Here is a 20132-nt window from a genome sequence, read left to right as displayed (position 1 = left end):
TGACCGGTCTGGTATTTATAGATTTTCGTAAAGCTTTTGATGTTATAAATCACGAACTTCTTCTAAAAAAGCTGTCTATTTACGGTGCAAGCCCTCCGTCTGTTGCCTGGTTTCAATCGTACCTGTCTCAGAGAAAGCAATTTATTACATTAGGGAAAACCACATCTGAACAGCTGACTATCAGACAGGGCGTTCCCCAAGGATCAATATTGGCACCGGTGCTCTTCCTCCTGTTTGTCAATGACATGCCTCTAAACGTTCACAAGTCAACTATGGATATCTATGCAGACGATACCACCTTGTCTTTAAGCTCGGACTGGAAAGCTATTCCTGCACTAAACAAATCATTAACAAAGGACTTGACAGAAGTTGAGAAATGGGCTAGTGAAAACAGAATGTTTATAAATACCAAGAAAACCAAAGCGTTGTTGGCTACGGGAAAGCGTCTGCGCAGACGTATAACCCATGACGCAGGAAAATTTGAAGCTAGGATGCAAAATGCAGAAATTGAACAAGTTGGTAGCCATAAACTTCTTGGAGTGATAATCGACGAGAACCTAACTTACGAAGCACATGTTGACGAACTATGTAACAAACTTTCAAAACGAATTGGTCTTCTACGCCATATAAGCTGCTACTTGAAAAAGAATCAAAAATTGATCTACTATAACGCAGTAATCAAACCACTCTTCATGTATGCAAGCACAGTATGGACATCGTGTAACAAAGAGGCACTCGAGAGAGTTCTCCGTATGCAAAAACGGGCTGCGCGTATTATTCTTGCAGCACAACGTACTAGTCGAACTGTCACTTTATTTAATAAGCTAAACTGGATCCCCCTTTACAAAGAAGCTTATATAAATCGATGTGCACTGGCCAACAAAAGGATAAACAGAACTTTACCTGAATACATGAACACATCTTTAAGGAAAAACTCTGACGTCCATTCGAGAAGTACTAGAAATTGTAATTTAAATTTATTATGCCCCTCTCACAGAAACGCCTCTGAGGGAGGACGCACTTTCGCCGTCAGAACTATTAAAGATTGGAACAGTTTACCCCGGTCTTTAAAAACAGAGAAGTCCGTTAAATCGTTTAAGGCTAAATTATGTAATACTATTCTTAACTCTCAGAAAACTAATGGAATTTTTTAACTCTTATTATTCGTAGTATGTTTGAAATTGTAAGTCCAGTTTATTATTTGTAACCATTTTAAATAGTAACTTAATTAAGTATTTTATTGTAAATAATATCGTATTTTAGCATTTTATTGTAAATAATATATTTTTAGCATTCTAATTATTTTAAGCTGAGGGCCCCAAGTTTATCAGTAACTTAAGTTACTGTCACGGGTCACCCTCATTAAATAAAGTCTTTCACTTCACTTCACTTCAATAGAGCTGTAAGTACTAACATCCTTGATACTTTTCAGCACATTACATCAGTAGACAACAAATATACTCAGGAATCCACAGTATTTAATCCTCTTCGTGGAAAGCGACCAGGCGCAGGAGGAGGGGCAAGTGAAGAAACAAAGAAATAGTGAGTAAAGGAAACTATTATTAACTTGTTTTTTAAACATTGACATTATTGTTCTAACGCTGGTTTCAACTACTGTGACAAGGTTTACAACATGAACTGAAAATCAAGAGCGGAACAATTATGGTTCAAGTAGCGCACTACTTTAGCTCTATACTGACTGTACATTGTAGAACAAATCAAAACAATGTGGTGTTACCTCCTCTAATGTGGACATCTCTCTAATGCGTACATTTTGTGTACTTGCCTCTCTGGTATGAATAGCTCCCTAGGTCTTTGCAAAATGCCCATTTATTCTCTATAAAAAGACCCTCTATTGTAATACGAACCCTCTCCAACACAGACGATGGACACTAAACCTTGGCCCCAGAGAGCAAATTCATGCACTTAGGCTGTTTATTACAAACCAACCAGCGGGTGATAATTTTGTATTCAGTGCAACTCACTGTTTGTGGTTTCACATCAAACATAATTATTCTCAATATAATAATTAGATTATGCTTCATTCGTTTATTTCTTATGTTGGTGTGGAGTCTGCGAGTCCTGAATGAACTTCAGTAGATCCTCTTTAATACTGACAGCAAAGTATGTCCGTATTATGGAGGTGCCTTTATTATAGTTGAAGAGGTTGTATCATTTCTTGGTTCTCAGGGACCAAATGAGTTGTCCGTGAGGTATAGAAAATATTACATGGCCGCGCAAAGAAACGAATTTCTCTTGGAGTATATTTTTCAACCGACTCGCAAAGAAATTTCGTATCTCCAAGCGGCCATGTGATGTTCTATTTTTCATAAAGACGGGTGTTCTGAAGGAGAGGTTTGACTGTATATAGAGGATAAAAGTGAAACTACATGTAGAACTTGCTAAAATCGCATTTTAAACGGGCTAAAATTTCCCAAAAACATAGGAAATAAGCACAAGAAGCGAGGAAAGGAATCTTAAGTATTTTTACTGTATTTCATTTTCTGTATTTCTAGCTGCTAAAAGCGTTCGTTATTTCCCCATACAAACTCTTATTTACCTTAGCTGTTTTGCAATACCACATGACGATGCTCACCTAATGAGGTTGGGATACTTGTGTTGTAGTATTCATCAAGTAACGCAAGTTGTAAGTTTGGAACTATAACTTAATGCGTGAGTTTTTTTTTTTCAGTGTTGCCGAGTTATTACAAACCAGTGCAAAAGACTGCGACTTTTGTAATTATAAAATGTGAGTTGTAACTCCAGAAACAGGCTAATTACCTTCTCTTGCAACACACCATAAACTGTCGCTTATAAGCCCTGGGCTTAAAAATCATCGTAAGGGTTTTTAGATTGGTTTATAAACGGAGGGGCTTACATCTGAGAGGGCCTATAACCGGAATAAAAAAACCGTTTCGAAACCAGCTATAGCTGCGCATGTTGATCGAAATAGATTTTTCATTTACTGGTAACTGAGCTTTAAAACATCATAATAAAACGAATTAAAAACAAGGAAAGCTAGAGGGGGGCTTGTATCCGGAGGGGCTCATAACCGGGGGTATTTTTTGGTTTACAAGTAAATGGGCCTATAACCGGGGGAGGGGTTTATAAGCTGGGGAAGGGGCTTATAACCGGGGGGAGGGACTTATAAGCGGGGGAAGGGACTTATAAGCAGGGGGAGGGGCTTTTAAGCGGGGGGAGGGGCTTATAAGCGGGGGGAGGGGCTTATAAGTGGGGGGAGGGGCTTATAACCGGGGAGAGGGGCTTATAAGCGGGGGTTATGAGCGCAAGTTGATGGTAGCTTAGTAGACTTGTTAATGCATGTTCATGAATCGAGTCAAAATGCAATCGAGAGGTAAAACTATTGGCGTTTTCTATTCAACCAAAAGTTCCTGAACTTTCGAAACGAGCACAGTTGGTACCAAAATTTCCTGGAAAAGTTTCCCGCGGAAAAAATCGGAAAATGGTAGAACTTCTAAACTACGAAACATTCAACCGAAAATTCCACAAATTATCGGAAGAAAATGAAAAGGAACCGAAATCCCCGGAAAAAAAATTGGAAAATTAGCTTACACGTCGCGAGGTTGTCCTCTTTTCTGGAAATTCCGGAAAATGCTGTTTAGTTCACCAAAGGAAATTCGGGAGATTCAAACTGGAACTTTTGTTGGAATGGAAAGCGCTCTATTTCGATAATATCATTATTTAACGACTTTTCTTTTAATCTGTCCACCGACGTTCATTTTTTTTTTGCTACGAGTAGTGTCTTCGAGCTCGCGGACGATTCCATTTCATCCAGTCAGAAGTAAACAAAAATCAATCAAGATTCGCTCACACACGTTTTCCCGCGCTCTGCGTTGGCTACCTGTATTTGCTTTGAGTTGTGATTAGTCTCCTTCGCAGCCGTTATTAGGGTCGTCACGCAACGCTCCTCTCCACTAGTTTATAGTGGGGAGAGGCGTTGCGTGACGACCCTAATAACGGCTGTGAAGGAGACTATGCCGTGATTGATTCACTGGATTTTCTGTGGCCTTTGTGTTTCGCCAGAGTAATTACTTTGGTTTTGATTTTACGGCGCGAAAACTTCTCAAAGAAGTAAACATTTACATAATAACCGAAATAACCTATCAAAGCAGAGAGATTCTCGTTGTAATTTAGACTGTACGACTAACTAGTTTTCCGTTTTTGTTTGCAGTAATACTGCCCAGGACCCTTTTGAAAGAGCGGAATCTAAATACTCTGTCTCGGGTACGGTACATGGTCTATGTTAGCAAATTCAGGAATCAAGTGAATTTATATTGAAAGATCTTATATTTCTCACAACGCGACATGACCAGCTCCCAGTTGGTAGAGCACTGCACTGGTATCGCAGTGGTCATGGGTTCGAATCCCGTTCAAGCCTGAATTTCTTTCAGGCTTTAATTTCCCTGCTGCTGTGTATGTAACTGCGATGATCGATCATGTTTTCCAATTCTGGATTGTCAGTAAACATGTGAGTCAGTTAGTGCCTCAAGTTACTCTGAAAATAATACTGAGTTCTTCCCAGAAGTGTTGAAGCTAGGGCATTGCATGCAATGGTGGAATGCTCTACCAGTGAACTACAGGAAATTCACGAGTAGGAACTAGGCCATCCAAGATAGTGTCTCAAGTTAGCAATGAAAGCGTAGCATTGGTTTTGTTGAAAAGCCCCAAATTAGAAAGAACATCCTAATTTATGTACAAGCTGGGATTCCTGTAATTTTCAAAAGTCATTCTCTTCAAATTTGTTTTGTTTGATGGACATAGCTTCTGTCTTGTCGAGACCCTCGTCACGAAGGACGAGAATAAATGCAGCTCTTTATGAACGTGTTTCACTTCGCGTCTGACTCTTGTTTTTGGTGAGAAAACGGAAAGACCATCTGTAGAGCGGTTTTCACTTGGCATTCTGAAGCAATTTTGCGTTTGCCTTGGTTCTTCGTTAAGAAACCTCTGTGATTGGTTAAAAAAATATTGTTAAACCTTTTTAAACAATCAAATCAAACGCACTGTTTTTCAACCAATAAGAGCGAAACTAAACCTACTCTTGTCTTGCTTCAAACGCTTTTTTCCCGCGCTTGGCGCCGGCCACGTGATTTCTGAAATTCAAATACCGATTGGTTTATCGATAGTGTTGTTTTTGTTTGCTGTCTTTGGTCAGACTTTATATCTCTGGTTTGGGCAAGTGTCAACACGCTCAGATGTCTTATTGTGGAGGCAGCGTGGCCGAGTGTTCAGGGCGCCGGACTTGAAATCCGGAGGTCGCGGGTTCAAGTCCCGTTCTGACCACTTAGCTGGAGTTGTTTCTCGGTAGCCCCTAGTTCAACTCCTCGGTCATGCATGTGAATACCCAACTGGTCTGCCTCCCACGATTTTTAAGCCTATTGTTTAGTTGACATATTGGTTTCTTTCCGTTTAAGTGGCACGCCTGTGAACAAGCTAGGTGTAGCTAAGCGCACTGACTGCCATAAACAACAACATTATTAGCATTAATATTCACACTTTCTATCAGATTAGTAATCTCTGTTCTTTATTTTTCAGTTTCCAACACCTTCAAGGTGGAGAAGTTTCACGGGCTCATCCTTTTGAAGCATCATAATCCTCTTGAGATCAACGAAGATATGGTAAGTAACTCATGTCTTACAAGAAAACTTCATCATACTTCATAAGAAGTTATAATTTATGATCGTGTCTTAATTCATTAGCACAGGGTTCATCTTACAGTTTATGTTTACTAATTTAGGTAGAAATTTATAATATTATTTGTATGCACTTTGTCATATTTACATGAAATGTAATTACCGGTAATATTTTATCCACGTTAGTCATGAGGGCTGCCCGAAGCCCTGCGTAGTCTGTAGATAGACCCTCCTTTTTGTCTTGAGTTCATCGAAATCGCAAGCAAATATTAACCGGGGGAGATACTAACGAGGCAAAACGCAAGGGGGTGGGGCTGGGGATAGACAAAAACATATATTTTTTCGCCTGCTTTGCGCTCGCTCTCGTGCTCCGCGCTCGCTCGCTCGAAGAAAATTATAAACGTTTTTGGACAGACTAGTCCTAACTGGTTCATTAGACTATGCGTCTGAAAAGCCGGCGTTTTCAAATTCCTCCCGTTAAAGATCGTTTTTCGAAAAGCTCCGTTTTCGTGACGGATTAGTGCGGACGGTAGGCGTATCCGTAGAAAGAAACCTCCGTTTTCAAATTCCTTCGGCGTAGTGTGGATGGGGCTAGGAAAACTTGCACATTGAAGAACCAAAAAGAAGATGGCTTTTGGAAAATTTTAATTACGCTTGTAAACGACATTACAAGGCGAAGAGGGAGGTTATAATTGAATTTATTAAAGCGTTTTGTTTACGCAATATATCGAAGACGAAAAACCGAGTTTGACCGCATTTCCAAACATCGAGAAGAAAGCTGAAAATACGAAGCGCAGTGGAGTGCTTTTGGCGAACCTCGAGTTGTTTGCGAACGTGGTCAAACACAGTCTTGAGTGTTTCATGTATCGTCTCAATCGAGACTAAAACTAAGGGGAAAACGGAAAGACACTCTTGTAAAAATCTATGTTAATTAAGATCAGACACGGTCACAATTTCCTTTGTTTAAACTTGATGAGTTATTAATGAGTCTCAGAAAATCCTGTTCTGATTTATGACTGATTTATGAAGTCGACTGACGAAGCAAAATTTGTTATATGAATATTCGACGCAGAGGGTTTATTTATTATCCAAAAAGGTTTTCCCTCGCAAAGTTTAATACATTATACTTTTCTTTTTTTCGTAATATTAAAGAAAAGTTCTTTGTTGCTAACAAGTTGGTTCCAGCTTTGTATTAGCTAGCTACTGTATGTAAGAAAACCCCGAATATCCAGAAGGGCGAGCACATGTGTAAAGCTATCCTTGAATCGATATGTCTGTTGGACTCTTAAGCGTACACTCTTTTTAATAAGAATATTGTTTGCCCGTTCCAGGCTGATTAATCTTTCTTTTTTTGCCGATATTGGGCATTTCGATTCGACTTTGGTGCCGTTGAAGTGATGTTGGAACCAGACTACAGACACTAAAGCCTGACATGACACACATAATTTCTTGCAGAAATGTTGTTAGCGTCGAACATACGGCTAGTGCTGTTTTTTGTTCTTGTTTGGCTACTTTTACTGTTTAGAGAAAGGCAGAATTTTATATGGTTCAGTTGTAAACATATAATTCTATAGTTACAAATTTTCAACACAAAAAATTAAATTCTTCTCAAAATCTCAGCCTCGGGTTTACACCTAAAATATTCTTAAAATTTCGCAAATTTCAGACTCGTTATTCTCATAAAATGTATTCTATATAAATAAGAGTGAAAAAAAAGTCATATTATGTAGGCTAAATTCAGCAAGTTTGCGGTAGATAAAAGAAAGAATTGGTGGTTGGTTTTGGTTATCAAGCCTTTTGACAACTGGTTTTCAGCGTTTTGACGCCTGTTGAAATACAACGACGAGAGACCGCGCGTAATTGATTAATTTTTAATCAACTTTAAAACGTGGTTTGATTATGTTGCTATTGGAACACAAACCTGGTGGGTTTTATAGTTTAATTGGACTATTCAGTATCGGCGAAATTCGAATAAAACCTGGATAATGAATCTTAAGTCAACTGCTAAATCAATCACATTGCTTTAGAAAATCCCAAAGGCCAGAACCTGGAGAAAACTTAAAACAGAAGCCACACCTTTTCTCTTAAATACGGACATATCGCTAACAAGGCCCATATGGGGTGCGATTTTCGAAGTCTGTACTTGCTTTTTTTATCGCGGTCATCTTAATTGCTTCGACACAGAGCGTTTTTCAAAGCTTTGCGATACTTGGGGAGTCGCCATGCGAAGACAAACGGATCAAGCAAAAACTTCAAATATAATGTGTTCTCAGTGATAACGCGAACCACAAAAAGGGTTTGGCTCTCTCTTGTGCTTTCGCCAGCGTACAAATATATATACCACAGGATCGCAGACGGCTGGGAACAAACCAGTAATATGACAATAAGGAGAAGATTTAGCCTGACAAAATTCCTCTCGACCATTGGTTTGCGTTTTTGTTTTCGCGTCGGGCTTTCAAGCGTCGCTCCTGTCGACGTGCTTGCTGAAGTGGTGAGGTGCAAGGTGACAGAGCGTTCCGCCATCTGCTTATGGAACGCCACTTGTAGAAGCACATAAGTTATAATGGTAAAAAGTAGTGAAAATGTCGAATGGAGATGAAGGTCGATCTTTTCTATCACCTTTCTGGGGACGCCAATGGTTTGCGACAATTCGAATAACGTTGCATACGTCCAGATGATCGCCACACATATTAAAGTCTTACGAACGCTTATCAGGCGCTTGTACTTCAGTGGGAATGCTACTGCAACGTACTGAGCGAAGGTGAAAGCCATTACTATAAGGAAAGAAGAGTTCGTGGTGATTGCAGCGACAATACCAGCGACTTGAAAGATCTTCGGGCACTGTGTTTTCATGGCCGGGTGATTGTTGTAATGCATGAAATAACAATTTGTGACCATCGGTTCTGGAACCAGTCCTGTGATCAAATCAGTGATCGCTAAACCGACAAGGAAACAAGCTGTCGGCGTGCGGAATGTATTAAACGAGTCTTTGTAGATAGCTACCAGGAGAAGAACGTTGGCGAGGACTGTTAACGGACAAATCACGGCTAAAAATGTACCCGAGACCAAGAACGCGGTGCCAAGGTTTGGCGATTCAATATCAGTCGCATTCACTGTTGAATTCATCTTTCGCTCAGCTTTGAACAACTCCACTCTGGTTTAGTGATCTTGATATGGATGTAAAGAGTTGTTTTGATTTCTCTTTTCTCTGGATGTGAGCTTTTAACTTTTAACTACGATACTGTTGGGTTGCTTCAGTTTTAAGTCGTTTTAAGTTTCTTCGTGGTCCACGTTGCTGTGTTATTTGCACTGATGTGAGCTCGAAACCCTCGGTTTTTCTCCCCAGCGCGCCTCAGAATCTTGTCAACGAAGGCAGCGATGTTCCATTTTGTACATGACCCTCAATCTGTATTGATCTGAAAAGAGAACAGTGGTGAATGAACAATGTACATTGTCCTTATTTACAACTCAAGCCAATATAGTCATTTAAATGCGCAACGAAACTCGACCACTATCTGACAAAAATGTTTGTCAGCAATCGTGTTTCCTAGATACTTCAACGAACCTTACCAGCGCTTCTGTTTTTTGTTTTCTTTTGTTTGCTTAATGTTAGTTGCCGTCACGGTTTTGCTCGTCATTTAATCTCTGGACAAGCGAGGAAGTAAGCTAGCAAGAACGCAAACAAGCGTTGTTTTGTAGTTGCCTTCAGAAGTTGACATTCATGCTCACCTTTCGCAGTTGAGCGTTTTTTAATTGTCATTGTTCGTGTTAAGTCTTAAGCCTCCCGCACCTTTCAAAGCAAGCACCTGTCAGCAGAATTTACATGGCATACAATGCCATGGTTTAGCTATTTGAATTGCGGTGTGCAAAGGAGATTTTATATTTTTAATTCATCAAAGGTATGGTTGAATAGAACGCCAAAGTGTATTTCATTTTTAAAAGCTTTGATTGTCATTCAATCTCTCTTCTCTGACCTACACAGAAAAAAACCCTGCTTTTAACCTGCAGTTTCCTGTTTCTTGTCATATTTTTGTTGCACCCCAAGTGGACGTCATTCATAAAACGGCTCTCCCTCAATGTATTGTGAATAATCGAGGATTTTCATTAAGTTTTGCTGTAAAGAAATTTCCATTTTGAGTCGTTGCTAATTTCCATTCCATTCTTTGTTGCCAATTAATTAAAAGAAGAAAAAGGAAAAAGAAATCATCGAATTAAAAAAAAAACCTTCTAGGTTTATTTTTGTCGATGAGTATTTTTTCGCAAACACTGTTTTTTTGGGGGGGAGCGACCAACTACTTCAATGTCATCTACGCAAAATTAAGATTGAACGCAATGTTTTTACAGCAAATTTCTCTGGGTAAGTAATATCGAAATAGCTTTTAACAGTAGTAGGACCGGTCCATCGATAAAATCCAACCTAGACGTGTCGATAAATTTTAAAATAAGCTATTCATCTATGTAGCCAACGACGAAAACGCTTTTAAGTTTTGGTACGGTTTCTACACGGGTGGTTTTACAGTAGGCGTTGTATCAGCTTCAATTAACAAGTGAGAATTGTTTGAAATTAAACGTTTCCAGCCCACTTTTGTGTAAATCCGGCACACCTATAGCGAAGCAAGTGTTTAGTCATGTTTCGAAATTCGGGAGATCACTCTGTTTTTTCTGACACTGAAAAGCATCTCCTTGGCAACTTAGAGGGTTTTGAAAAAATGCCTAACACGGGCAACATTGCCTCTTTATCCGAGTCCTTTATTAGCAGGGCCGTTTACTTTGCGGAATTCAATTTCTAGCACGTTGTTTAATCAGCTAAATCTTCTCTTTCAAAATATTAATTTGGTAGTGTGTTTCGATGGAAATTAAATTGCAATATTTATATATCTAGTGGAAGCGGGAAAGGTTTTTTTTATTGTATTTCCTTCTGTAAATGTTCGACTGGTTCCACTTTCGTAATGCTGTCCGCGAAGACAAGTTGAAGTCTTTAAGAGTAACTTCCGAGGAACACTAAAGATGAAGTCCTCTGCTGTGTGCATTTTTGGCGGCTTGCGTCAAAGCGGTTTTCTTTTGAACGAATTATTTAAAATTTTGTTGGGAGAAAAGCTGATACAGAAACGAGGCCTTTGACAAGAAGCTTTGCAATGTTGGGAGATCGAGTTGATGACTGATCGTATCAAGTTAAAAGCCAAATATTGCATAAAATATTTTGTCAAATTGAAAAAAAATTAGAGTGAAAAATATACGGGTACTTTGCAATGTTGACACTGCTAATATTGCTACGCGACCAGGACGGAGTCCTTGAGGATGTAACTTTTTAAAGATATCCTAAAAAAGCAATTTTCCATTATCTAGATCCACTTTGTTTTTCAGTGTCAGAACTTTACTTTATTCTAGCTGAATGTGCACAAGCCGTGTTCAATACCGAATGAAACTTGAAAAATTCGTTGTGTGGTTTATTTGTGCGTGAACTCACAATTTAATCACTAAACTTAAGGGTCACTATGTTATAAGGGACGGCTATGAATGTAAGAAGGCAAGGCACATGTAAAACCATTTCCTTGTTCATTAATTTTTTGTTTTTGTTTAGCGAAGTTCTTTTTGCCTTCACCTTCGTGTGGCGAGTACGTGCTGCTTAACTGTGAGTTGTGCCCAGTGGTTTCTCGTGAGAAAAATCCGCGACAATCTGGGACGAGGCATAATTCCAAAGGCTCGTCTTGTTCCCAATTTGTAATTCATAGCTCAGCTGGAAGAGCTTAACGCTCTAGAGTTTTCATGTTTTGAAAAATAAAATCGTGTGTGACGTTTTCGTTTTGGTCGGCTCTTCTGATTTTTTGGGCCTCCGTTATGTGGTCATATTGTACCAATGGAAAGCCTCTCTTAAACTCTGTAAAAAAAAGGTGAAACAGGCACGGCATCAATGGGAATATCGAATACTATAAACGCATAATGTCTGCGTTACCAGCGCGGTGCTCTGCCAACTGAGTAATGAAGTGGCGTGTTGGAAACAGGTCTTGGTAGATTACAAACAGTTAGTCACATAGTACCGGGGAAAGAATGGTAAAGGAATGAATCTTTTTATCCTTTTCCTTGTCTTTCAGTTGTTGGATGGCATGGAGACTGCCCAGAAGTGGTAAGAAAATCATTTGTATTTTTCTGTAAGATTTTCTTCATGTCTGCCATTCAAAGGTGATTTATCAAACTGGTCGAAAACCACAGTAGACAGTTTTGCTCAGAGCAGTTTTCTCAGATTGATTGTTGCAAGTAAACGTGAGTTTGATTTTTTTTTTCTGTTCAGCTCTGTGATTGGTTAGTAAATCTCGTGCCGTGTTTCTCTAGCCAATAGTTTGTTTTCTCAACTTAGAGCGGTTTTCACTTGATTGCCGTAAGCAATTCGCATTTGCGCTGGGTTTGCATTTCTCCGCTCAGTGAATTCCTTAAAATCTCGCACTACTTTCTCAACTAATCAGAAATTAAACCAAAACCAATCGCGACTCGTTCGCACGCAATTTCCCGCGCTTCGCGCCAGTTATACAGTCTACGCGTCGAGTTTTGATTGGCTCACTGGATTTTGTGTGTTCTCTGTGATTGGCCAAAGTGATTGCTTTGGTTTTGGTTTACCACATACAATTCAAAACTGTCTTAATCTAAACAAAAATGCAGATAATTTGGTTTACGTTCTTCATAAAACCCACAGTTTGGTCATGGTATGTTGCTTTTTGCAGAGTCCGGCTTAGAAATGTACTGTAAGTCTTGTTTAGTAGCGTTTTTGTTGTGGTTAGCTTAAACTTTGACTAAATTTTGAGATCATGCGTTGTTCGCACTGTTAATGGGGCCAAGTTTTTTTACGTTGAAATAACAAATAGGACTTCCGCTTCTGGACAACAATATCATCACGTTTGAAAATTATAAACTGTGTTAATTTGCGTACGTTCCTAATTTCCTGCAGTAATGGTAATAATATTCCTTTCCTGCCAACACGAGCCAGTCCTTCGAGGATCCAGGAATCTTATTTGCTTTGGATTATGTTTTTTTTCAGGTTTCGCCGAGCTCATTTGTATGACCAACAATATACCGTTCCTCACATCTACTGGGATACTCTGCCTCGAGCCAGCGCCAGCCAAGTCCACCCTCACTTTCATGTAGTTCTGGCCGACCATTACTACGGTGAGTAGGCATGACGGGATACGCTTTCAGAGCACTAAAGGCCCTTAGTCACGGCTTTCTTAGTGATTTTGGCCACGTAAAAAATTACCTTTTAATCGAACGGAACCTGAAAATAGTAGTGCACTAAGACTGAAAAACACCAAAGAGATAATAATAAACCATAAAGGAAAAAGGATGGTCAAAGATGGAAAAGATTAACACGGATTACAAACAACGAACTTGAAAAATTTAGGCTAAACTTTTCAAGATGCGCAAACTGTGACGTAACTCCTGTAGGTAAGTCGAACATCAACAGACACAGAGGTTGTTTTAACGGTTTGTGCAAATGGAAAGCAAAAATGCCTGATGGTAAGTTCCGTTCGGATTGGCCATTTACCAATTACTCAAAAAAAAGAAAAAAAAACCAATTTACCTATTAGAAAAGACTAGGACGAGGTCGACCTGATCATAATTCCGAGATAATTGCAAATAGTAAGCGCATTTTCCACTCGGATATTTCGGTTGGAAATTTTGGACTACTTTTCAACACGTTCCGTTTATTTCGATAATTTACCGGTAGGTCGAATCAAAATTATCTTACCAATTACATTCTTACCGAAATTTACAGATTTTTTGGTAAATGCTAAATAACCAGAGAAAATTGTTCACTCGTTTTAGCGTGATATAGTTCGTGATGTTGTTGTATTCTAATGTCTGTTGTGTTTTATTTTGATATTTCTCCAGCCAGATGGGCTCATTTTCAAGCAGCCGCCAAGGAATACGCTGCAAAACACAACGGCGAGAATTATTTTTCAGCTCTGAACAAAGTGAGTAGATCGTGGCACTTGAAAGCCGAAGAATTCGTCCATGGTTGTCTTGTAATAAACACAACAAAACCAAAATCTTTTACTGGGGTATAAAATCCCTAGAAATCGTCACTGAGGACCGTTTTCGGGAGAGATGACGATCTGTGCCCAGAAGTATAAATGGGTATTGCTGGATTGTCGGAAACAGGATAATACCATAGATATCAATTAGTGATTGTGAAATGTTTGTCTGGAGATCTTTGTTGTTCTTAAGTCTAGAAGATTCGTATCTAATCAATCGGCGTACTTTAACTAAGGTGTGCCTCGAAGATAAGAAACAATTGTTTGTGATTTAATTAGCTTTTGAGTCGAAGGAATCTTTCAGTCAGTCGAGTTAAAAAGAGTTGTGAAATCTAGCGAGAATCGAAGAGGAGAAGAATAAAATCTTGTGAAGACGAGACAGTGCGGGCTATCCTTTTCTAATTCCCCACAGGATAAACGGATTCGAACTCTGGTCACATTGTGTTGTGTTCTTGGATAAGACAGTTTGCTCTCACAGTGTCTTCGCCAAGCATGGTGTAAATGCGTACGGGAAAACTGAGGGGCGGGGGGTATTAGCCTTTAGGATTTAGGAACCTACGAAGTTCCAGCATCTTATCTAGGTTGCTACACGCTACTGGGTAAGTCTGCGTTCGAGCCTAGTAACCCATCAGGCCGGCTCTTATCTCCGGTTTCCGACGCATGAAGCGACTAGGAGGATTTCTTTCTACTTCCCCAAGAATAATAATATGCGGGAATACGCTTGTTCATCGCAAGCTCATCCCCACATTACCTCGCTGGGTGTGCATTTTTACTTTCGGGTAGAGAGGAACTGTGAGAGTGAAGTATCTTGCTCGAGAACACAACAATAAAACCGGTCAGGGCTTCAACCAGGACCGTTCGATCTGGAGTCCACCTCACTTCCCACTAGGTGTATGTTCTTACCAGGCTTGCAAGCAAGACCTCAGTGCTCATCAATCTTTAGAGTAAGCCGGAAACATACGAATCTTAATTAAAACTTTTTTTTTTGTTGGGTTTCTAGATCTACAGTGCTTTGGGTCTTGCAGTCCAATATGGCAATGCTACCGTTATAGCATATTTGGTAAGTAGATAATCTCATGTCCTCAATTCATTCTCGTATTTTCCATTGCTTCTGTCACTTGTGCCTCTGCTCTGACAGCCAGACATTACAGTTTGTTTCCAAGTCCCTTACAACTAAAAGACGCACTATATAATGGTTGGACTTTACATGAACTGCCAAAGGTGCCCAGGGTTTTGTTTTGTACTAGGCGACTTTCGGATTGGAAAGACTGACACCACGCGCTGGGAAAGTTATCACGCGAGTCACGCATTTTTGGAAATTTGACACCTTCGGCGAGCGTCTGTGTCAAGGCAGGTCTGAATGGTGTGTGGCCATAGAACTCATTCGTCTTTGGAAAATTGTTTTTTACTATTTCGTGTAATTTACAAGGACAGAATAGCTGACCAAAATCCAGTTAAATCACACGGGTAGAACCGTGCGTGTTGAAAAGAACGGACACGGTAAGGACTTCTGACTACGATTTAAATTAAACGGATCCGTTAATTGACAGAGATAAATGTTCCGTGAGAGATTACGTACTAAAGATGAAAGTTAATTTGATCCACGTACTGTAAACTTATGCCACAAACCGTATATCGTAAACCGTAGTTTGGTTTGAACTGAAATAGACAACGAAAATAGAAGCTAACGTAACTGTTACATCGACTTATACAAGATAAAATAATATCTATGATGAAATTATAGCGAGCATTCGCCATAACGTCCGCGTCCGTGACATGGTAGCCTAATATAAGCAGCACTATAACTAATATTACAGTATTTTATGAGTATTCATGATCACTAAACCCTTTACTGTCTGAGATATGAACCTAACGTAGGGCGATCACGTAACAACGTTCCGAGAATAAAAACTTACAAACCGACTCAGTAGCGAATGATCTAGATACTATTTCCGATATCCGCAGAAAACTAAGAACTTAGCCTAAAAACAAAAAATAGGTTACTCACTTTGGTTTACACAGCAACTGAACTTGACTTGACAGGGTGGATGAATAACAGTGTAGAGAGAAACTATGACCCAATGCCGAGAAGAAGTTCTACATCAGAACTGATCTATAACCGAGAAAAATGAACGGATATATCGAACCAAGAGACACGTGCGCCAAAGGTTGCGGTTATGACCATTTCCGAACGGACATTGCGGCCGAGGGCTTGTCAACCGCAGTGGATAACATGAGTATGGTCACGTTTAAATTAAGTGACAATTACTTCCAATATCTAGAGTAAGTTCCGGCGATAAGAACTGAATTAAAACATCACGTCTCAGCAAAACCAACGCGTCTGGATAAATAGATCTAAAACAATTTGTAAGTAATAACAAATTTATTTTCGTTTTGAATGGACTTGCTTCGGCAAATTAGTTTCTTAAAATAACAAGTGCTATAAATTAATAGGAAGAAACAATCAACTCAAAAATAGGGCTCAAAAGGCGAAATTCAGTAGAAATGATTATTTTCAAGGCACTGTCTATCAAATCAACAGTCCTGGATAAAATAATTTTCAACACAAAATTCGACTTGTTGAGGGCACTGTTCAGCTTGTTTATTTAGCTCTGTAGGTCAAATTATATTTTTGTTTTTATTACATTGCAGTATTTCTCCAGTATGTGCGTTGTCTTCTTCATTTGCCCTTAATACAGTACATGTACTCTTAAATATGATGAAAAAGGGTTTATGTATTTCCCTTGTAGCCGTCGTACAATTTTAGTTTTCTACACAGCTCCTAAGTTGCCTTGTTTCCGTACAGCAAGGTCAGTATTTGACCACAACGTGAATGTATCGTTGGCAGCCAACCGATGCGTAAGGAAACTCCTTTGAAAACGCTTCAGGCGAAACTAATTCTTAGATATTAAAACCTTTCTTAGCTAATATTGAAGCTATATCGAGGAGAAAGTTCACTTACCTTCATAACGTGTTCTGTAATGTTACTAGTAACCAGAGAAAGTAGAGCGCAGCAAAGAATAATCCAACAAAGGGAAATAAGATCTCACTAACTGCAGATGAATGATAATACGTCAAACAAAGTTATATCACGAGTTTCATCGCCCCCACACCAGGAAAGGTCGAAATCCGTAGACATTTTAATAAACTACGTCACGGTTTGTGCATCTTAAAAAGTTTAGCCGAAGTTCGTCGTTTGTAATCCGTGTCAATCTTCTCCATTCTTAACCATCCTTGTCAGGGGCACCCAACGACAGTTTTCTCTCAAATGCTTTTAAACGCTGTTTTAGGCTATCTGGAGTACTTTTAAAGCTCTGTGTGTTAATTTTAGGTTGCGCTAAAAAAATTTTATCTGTTCGGTTATTCTAGGGGAACTTGAGTATTCTCGAATTTATTAGGGCTTTTTTGTCCATTCCCCGAAAACCTTAGGTCTTATCGCCTTTCCGAAAATGATAGCTGACCTTTTTTCGGTACCCAAAACGACATTTTTTACAATTCGAAAACAACAGACATTAAATTTCTCATATCACGAAAGTTCGAGGTGACAATTCTCTTCAGAAAATCAGAGGGGATTAAAGGCCTTCCGAACAGATAATTTACCGAAACGATCCGTTGGGTGCCCCTGCCTTGTTCCTTTATGGTTTATTGTTATCTCTTTGGTGTTTTGCTGTCGTGGTAAACTCCTATTTTCAGGTTTTCTTCAATATAAAGGTAATTTTGTACGCGGCCAAAATAAGTCAATTACATACCATGGTTGAGCTCCTTTAAAGAAGAATCATCTCTGTCATCTCAACTATGTAGAATGACACTATTTACAGATTTGGTTTCGCCGATAAACTGTTGTAATCCAGTCGTTCGAAAGCCGATTGACGGTAATCTAAGATTAATGTTGCTCCTAGTTTTGATTTCCATTGTAAACTGAAATCGAGTTTGCACAGCTACTTTGTATGGATTTTGACATTAGTCAAATTCCTAACCGCAGGGCAAAATCTATGAATAGAGGACGCCATTTAACAGTTTTTAAACTGAAACACTCATCTTTATTAGTATAAATCTATTAGCGTTCTATCACGAATGCCGTTCTCTGTTGGCTAGGCTACTCACTATCTATTCTGTGATAGGTAATGAGTAACGTAGCAGTGTGCCCTTGCTAACAAAATGACGGCCGCTTCTTGGCGTTTTCGAAGTGTCTGTGAAGAGGATTTAGATAAAGTTTTGAACGACTAATAGATTTATTTTAAAACAATTAGATTATTCGCTCTCGATTTCTATGCGTGATAGTTGACGAGTAGCTGGTTTTCACGTTACGTCATCAAGTTCTAAAATCCAAAGCTAAAGAGCCATCAGAGTTTCTGTCCTCATCAGGCATAAGAGGTGTGAAATGTATATATCTTGACAACCGCTCAGCTCAATAGCGTCGTTCGTTTGGAAACCAATGCACTATTTTCCGGCGACCATGTTGGTGTACCTCCATATGGCGGCTCCGTACTGGGCTCTGTAAATTTGTGCGAAACATTTCAACAAATATCTGAAGTTTGGGATAGCGCACAGACGTAAAACATGGAGAAGTGTCGTCTCTATTTATCTTCTGTAAGATCGCATATTCTTGACTTCATTCGCCGAATGGTGTTTGATTAATTTTTTTTGTTTCGTGACAGTGAAAACAATCTATTAGCTTAATCACGTTTTGAACAACTCGGCCCAGGGGCCCGTTTCTCGAAAGCCCCGGAAACTTTTCGGGCCCGTATAGCCATAGCAAAATCTCGAACCTTACGATTACAGAGCTGTTTTATTCACTTATTCTAAATATGAAGAGAGGTTCCCTTCATACAAGAAGTTTCAGGCGTATACACCTCTCCGTTTTTAGATCTAGATGGACGTAAATGGCTTTATGGGCCCGAAAAGTTCCTGGGACGTTCGAGAAACGGGCCTCAGGTGGCCATCTTTCACTGTCGGAATGTGTAAAATCAGGTGATGTTTTGTTCGATCCTTTTGTCTCATGGCGAATGAGCATTTGGAAAGTTGGTCAACCTAAAACCATGGATTTGTGTTGGAAAACGCGCAAAAACATGAATCATAACCTTAATACCTACAGAACAACTGTCAGCACCGCCATTTCCCCTTTCAATGTATGAAAATGGTAAAATGCAAATTTGTGTTAGGTGAAAGTGTTTTGTCAACATTGCACAGGGGTGGGGAGGGGCAAAATGCGTATGGAATGAATTTTTCCAACACTTGTGACTAAGGCTGCAGTTCAAATTGCTGTCATAAAGCATCAACATCCAAACTTATCATTTAGGTGTGAACGCTTGACGTTTACAAGCTTGCCTCCTCTACATGTATCTGGAAGTGGCATTATCCTGGAACAGCCTGTGCGTTTTTGGTCAGCGCTGACCAAACGCCCGACGCTGTGGGCAAAGTTCACCCGCAGCTAGAAAATCCTGATTTCGGTTTGATTGTGCTTTCGTTCAACTTCCCTAATGGCTTCTGAACATGCGGAGAGAGAGAGAGAGAGTAACTGCTGTGACTAAGGCTGGATCATTTTTCTCCCAGAGTTCTCGATTCTTGGTGGAAACCGAAAGGATCGCGGCCTTTGAACGAGATTGGGGTTACCCACTCGTGTCGTTTACGGAGCGCGTTTTTTTAAAGGAGCGGTATTTTGAGTTACATTTTGGTGACGCACAAAATTGCCTTTAAATTGAAGGAAACCTGAAAATATAAGTTTACTAAGATAGAAAAACACCAAAGAGATAATAATGAACTATAAAAGAACAAGGATGGTTAAGGATGGAGAAGATTAACACGGATTACAAACGACGAACTTGAAGCTTTAAGACTAAACTTTTCAAGATGCGCTAATGGTGACCTAGCTCCTTTAATAGACTTCCGATGTTCTGTACTTTCTAGACTCCAAGCGCGTCCCACGAGATCATGCTGTTTGGCAAAGAGCCATCTAAAGATCTATTCCAACTTCTGTTCTACTGTGTAGCAGGTAAGTTAGTTTCACTCCCAACTCTGTAACATAACCGTTTGTTCGCTTCAATAATCAGTGGGCCCACAATTCTTTTGTACAGTGGGTTTCAAATCTGTGACGACTGATGTGCAGTTTTTCAGATAGGCCATGTTCGTATTCTCGGTATTGGACTGGAACTAGCTTGCAATGGAGGCTCATGCGGGGGGAATATCATTAAAACGAGATTGATGTCATTTGCATTTGAAAAAATTCCCCGCATTAGCTTCGGCTGCAAGCTAGTTCCAATCCAATACTGACAATACGCGTATGGCCTTTTGGCACTGAATGAAATATATAAAGAACCGTCAGTCGCAGTTACTTTGGCACCTGCTTGTTGTTTTGTAAACTAATTAGGTTCGAGGTAATCCAAAAAGTTAGTGCAAAGTTTTTTCATATGTGCCTGACCCATCTCCGGAGTGCTTGTACTCGACGCGGACTTCTTTC

At 39.6% G+C, this 20132-nt stretch overlaps 2 protein-coding genes across 7 annotated transcripts in view; one reads left to right on the top strand and one right to left on the bottom strand.

Annotated features, from left to right (window-relative positions):
• LOC145460303 (uncharacterized) overlaps positions 1–20132 on the top strand; it is a 29402-nt gene that overhangs the window by 5739 nt on the left and 3531 nt on the right. For all 3 annotated transcript variants that reach the window (XM_081445062.1, XM_081445063.1, XM_081445064.1), the window contains 9 exons: positions 1433–1542; positions 2693–2749; positions 4193–4245; positions 5554–5636; positions 11744–11775; positions 12682–12809; positions 13533–13615; positions 14676–14735; positions 19583–19667. In XM_081445062.1, the coding sequence (XP_081301188.1) occupies positions 1433–1542; positions 2693–2749; positions 4193–4245; positions 5554–5636; positions 11744–11775; positions 12682–12809; positions 13533–13615; positions 14676–14735; positions 19583–19667 (691 nt within the window). The remainder of the gene's footprint in view (positions 1–1432; positions 1543–2692; positions 2750–4192; positions 4246–5553; positions 5637–11743; positions 11776–12681; positions 12810–13532; positions 13616–14675; positions 14736–19582; positions 19668–20132) is intronic.
• On the bottom strand, positions 5695–16907 carry LOC145460326 (cannabinoid receptor type 1B-like). Of its 4 annotated transcripts, none has more exons than XM_081445098.1 (2): positions 15684–16907; positions 5695–9067 (listed from the first exon to the last, which is right to left on the bottom strand). In XM_081445098.1, the coding sequence occupies exon 2, from the start codon at positions 8775–8777 to the stop codon at positions 7818–7820; it is 960 nt and encodes a 319-aa protein (XP_081301224.1). In that variant the 5' UTR covers positions 8778–9067; positions 15684–16907; the 3' UTR covers positions 5695–7817. The 4 variants fall into 4 exon arrangements, with proteins under 4 accessions (XP_081301224.1, XP_081301225.1, XP_081301226.1 ...); XM_081445099.1 differs by having other exon boundaries at positions 16638–16907; XM_081445100.1 differs by lacking the exon at positions 15684–16907 and adding an exon at positions 9222–11772.

The sequence above is a fragment of the Orbicella franksi genome, chromosome 11 (assembly GCF_964199315.1).
Source record: "Orbicella franksi chromosome 11, jaOrbFran1.1, whole genome shotgun sequence".
NCBI lineage: Eukaryota > Metazoa > Cnidaria > Anthozoa > Scleractinia > Merulinidae > Orbicella > Orbicella franksi.
The sequence above is the reverse complement of the archived record's forward strand: the minus strand, read 5'-3'. Positions and strand labels throughout refer to the sequence as shown.

Excerpts from the sequence above, each read along its gene's own strand:
- LOC145460326 (XM_081445098.1), bottom strand. The coding sequence starts at position 8,777 with ATGAATTCAACAGTGAATGCGACTGATATTGAATCGCCAAACCTTGGC.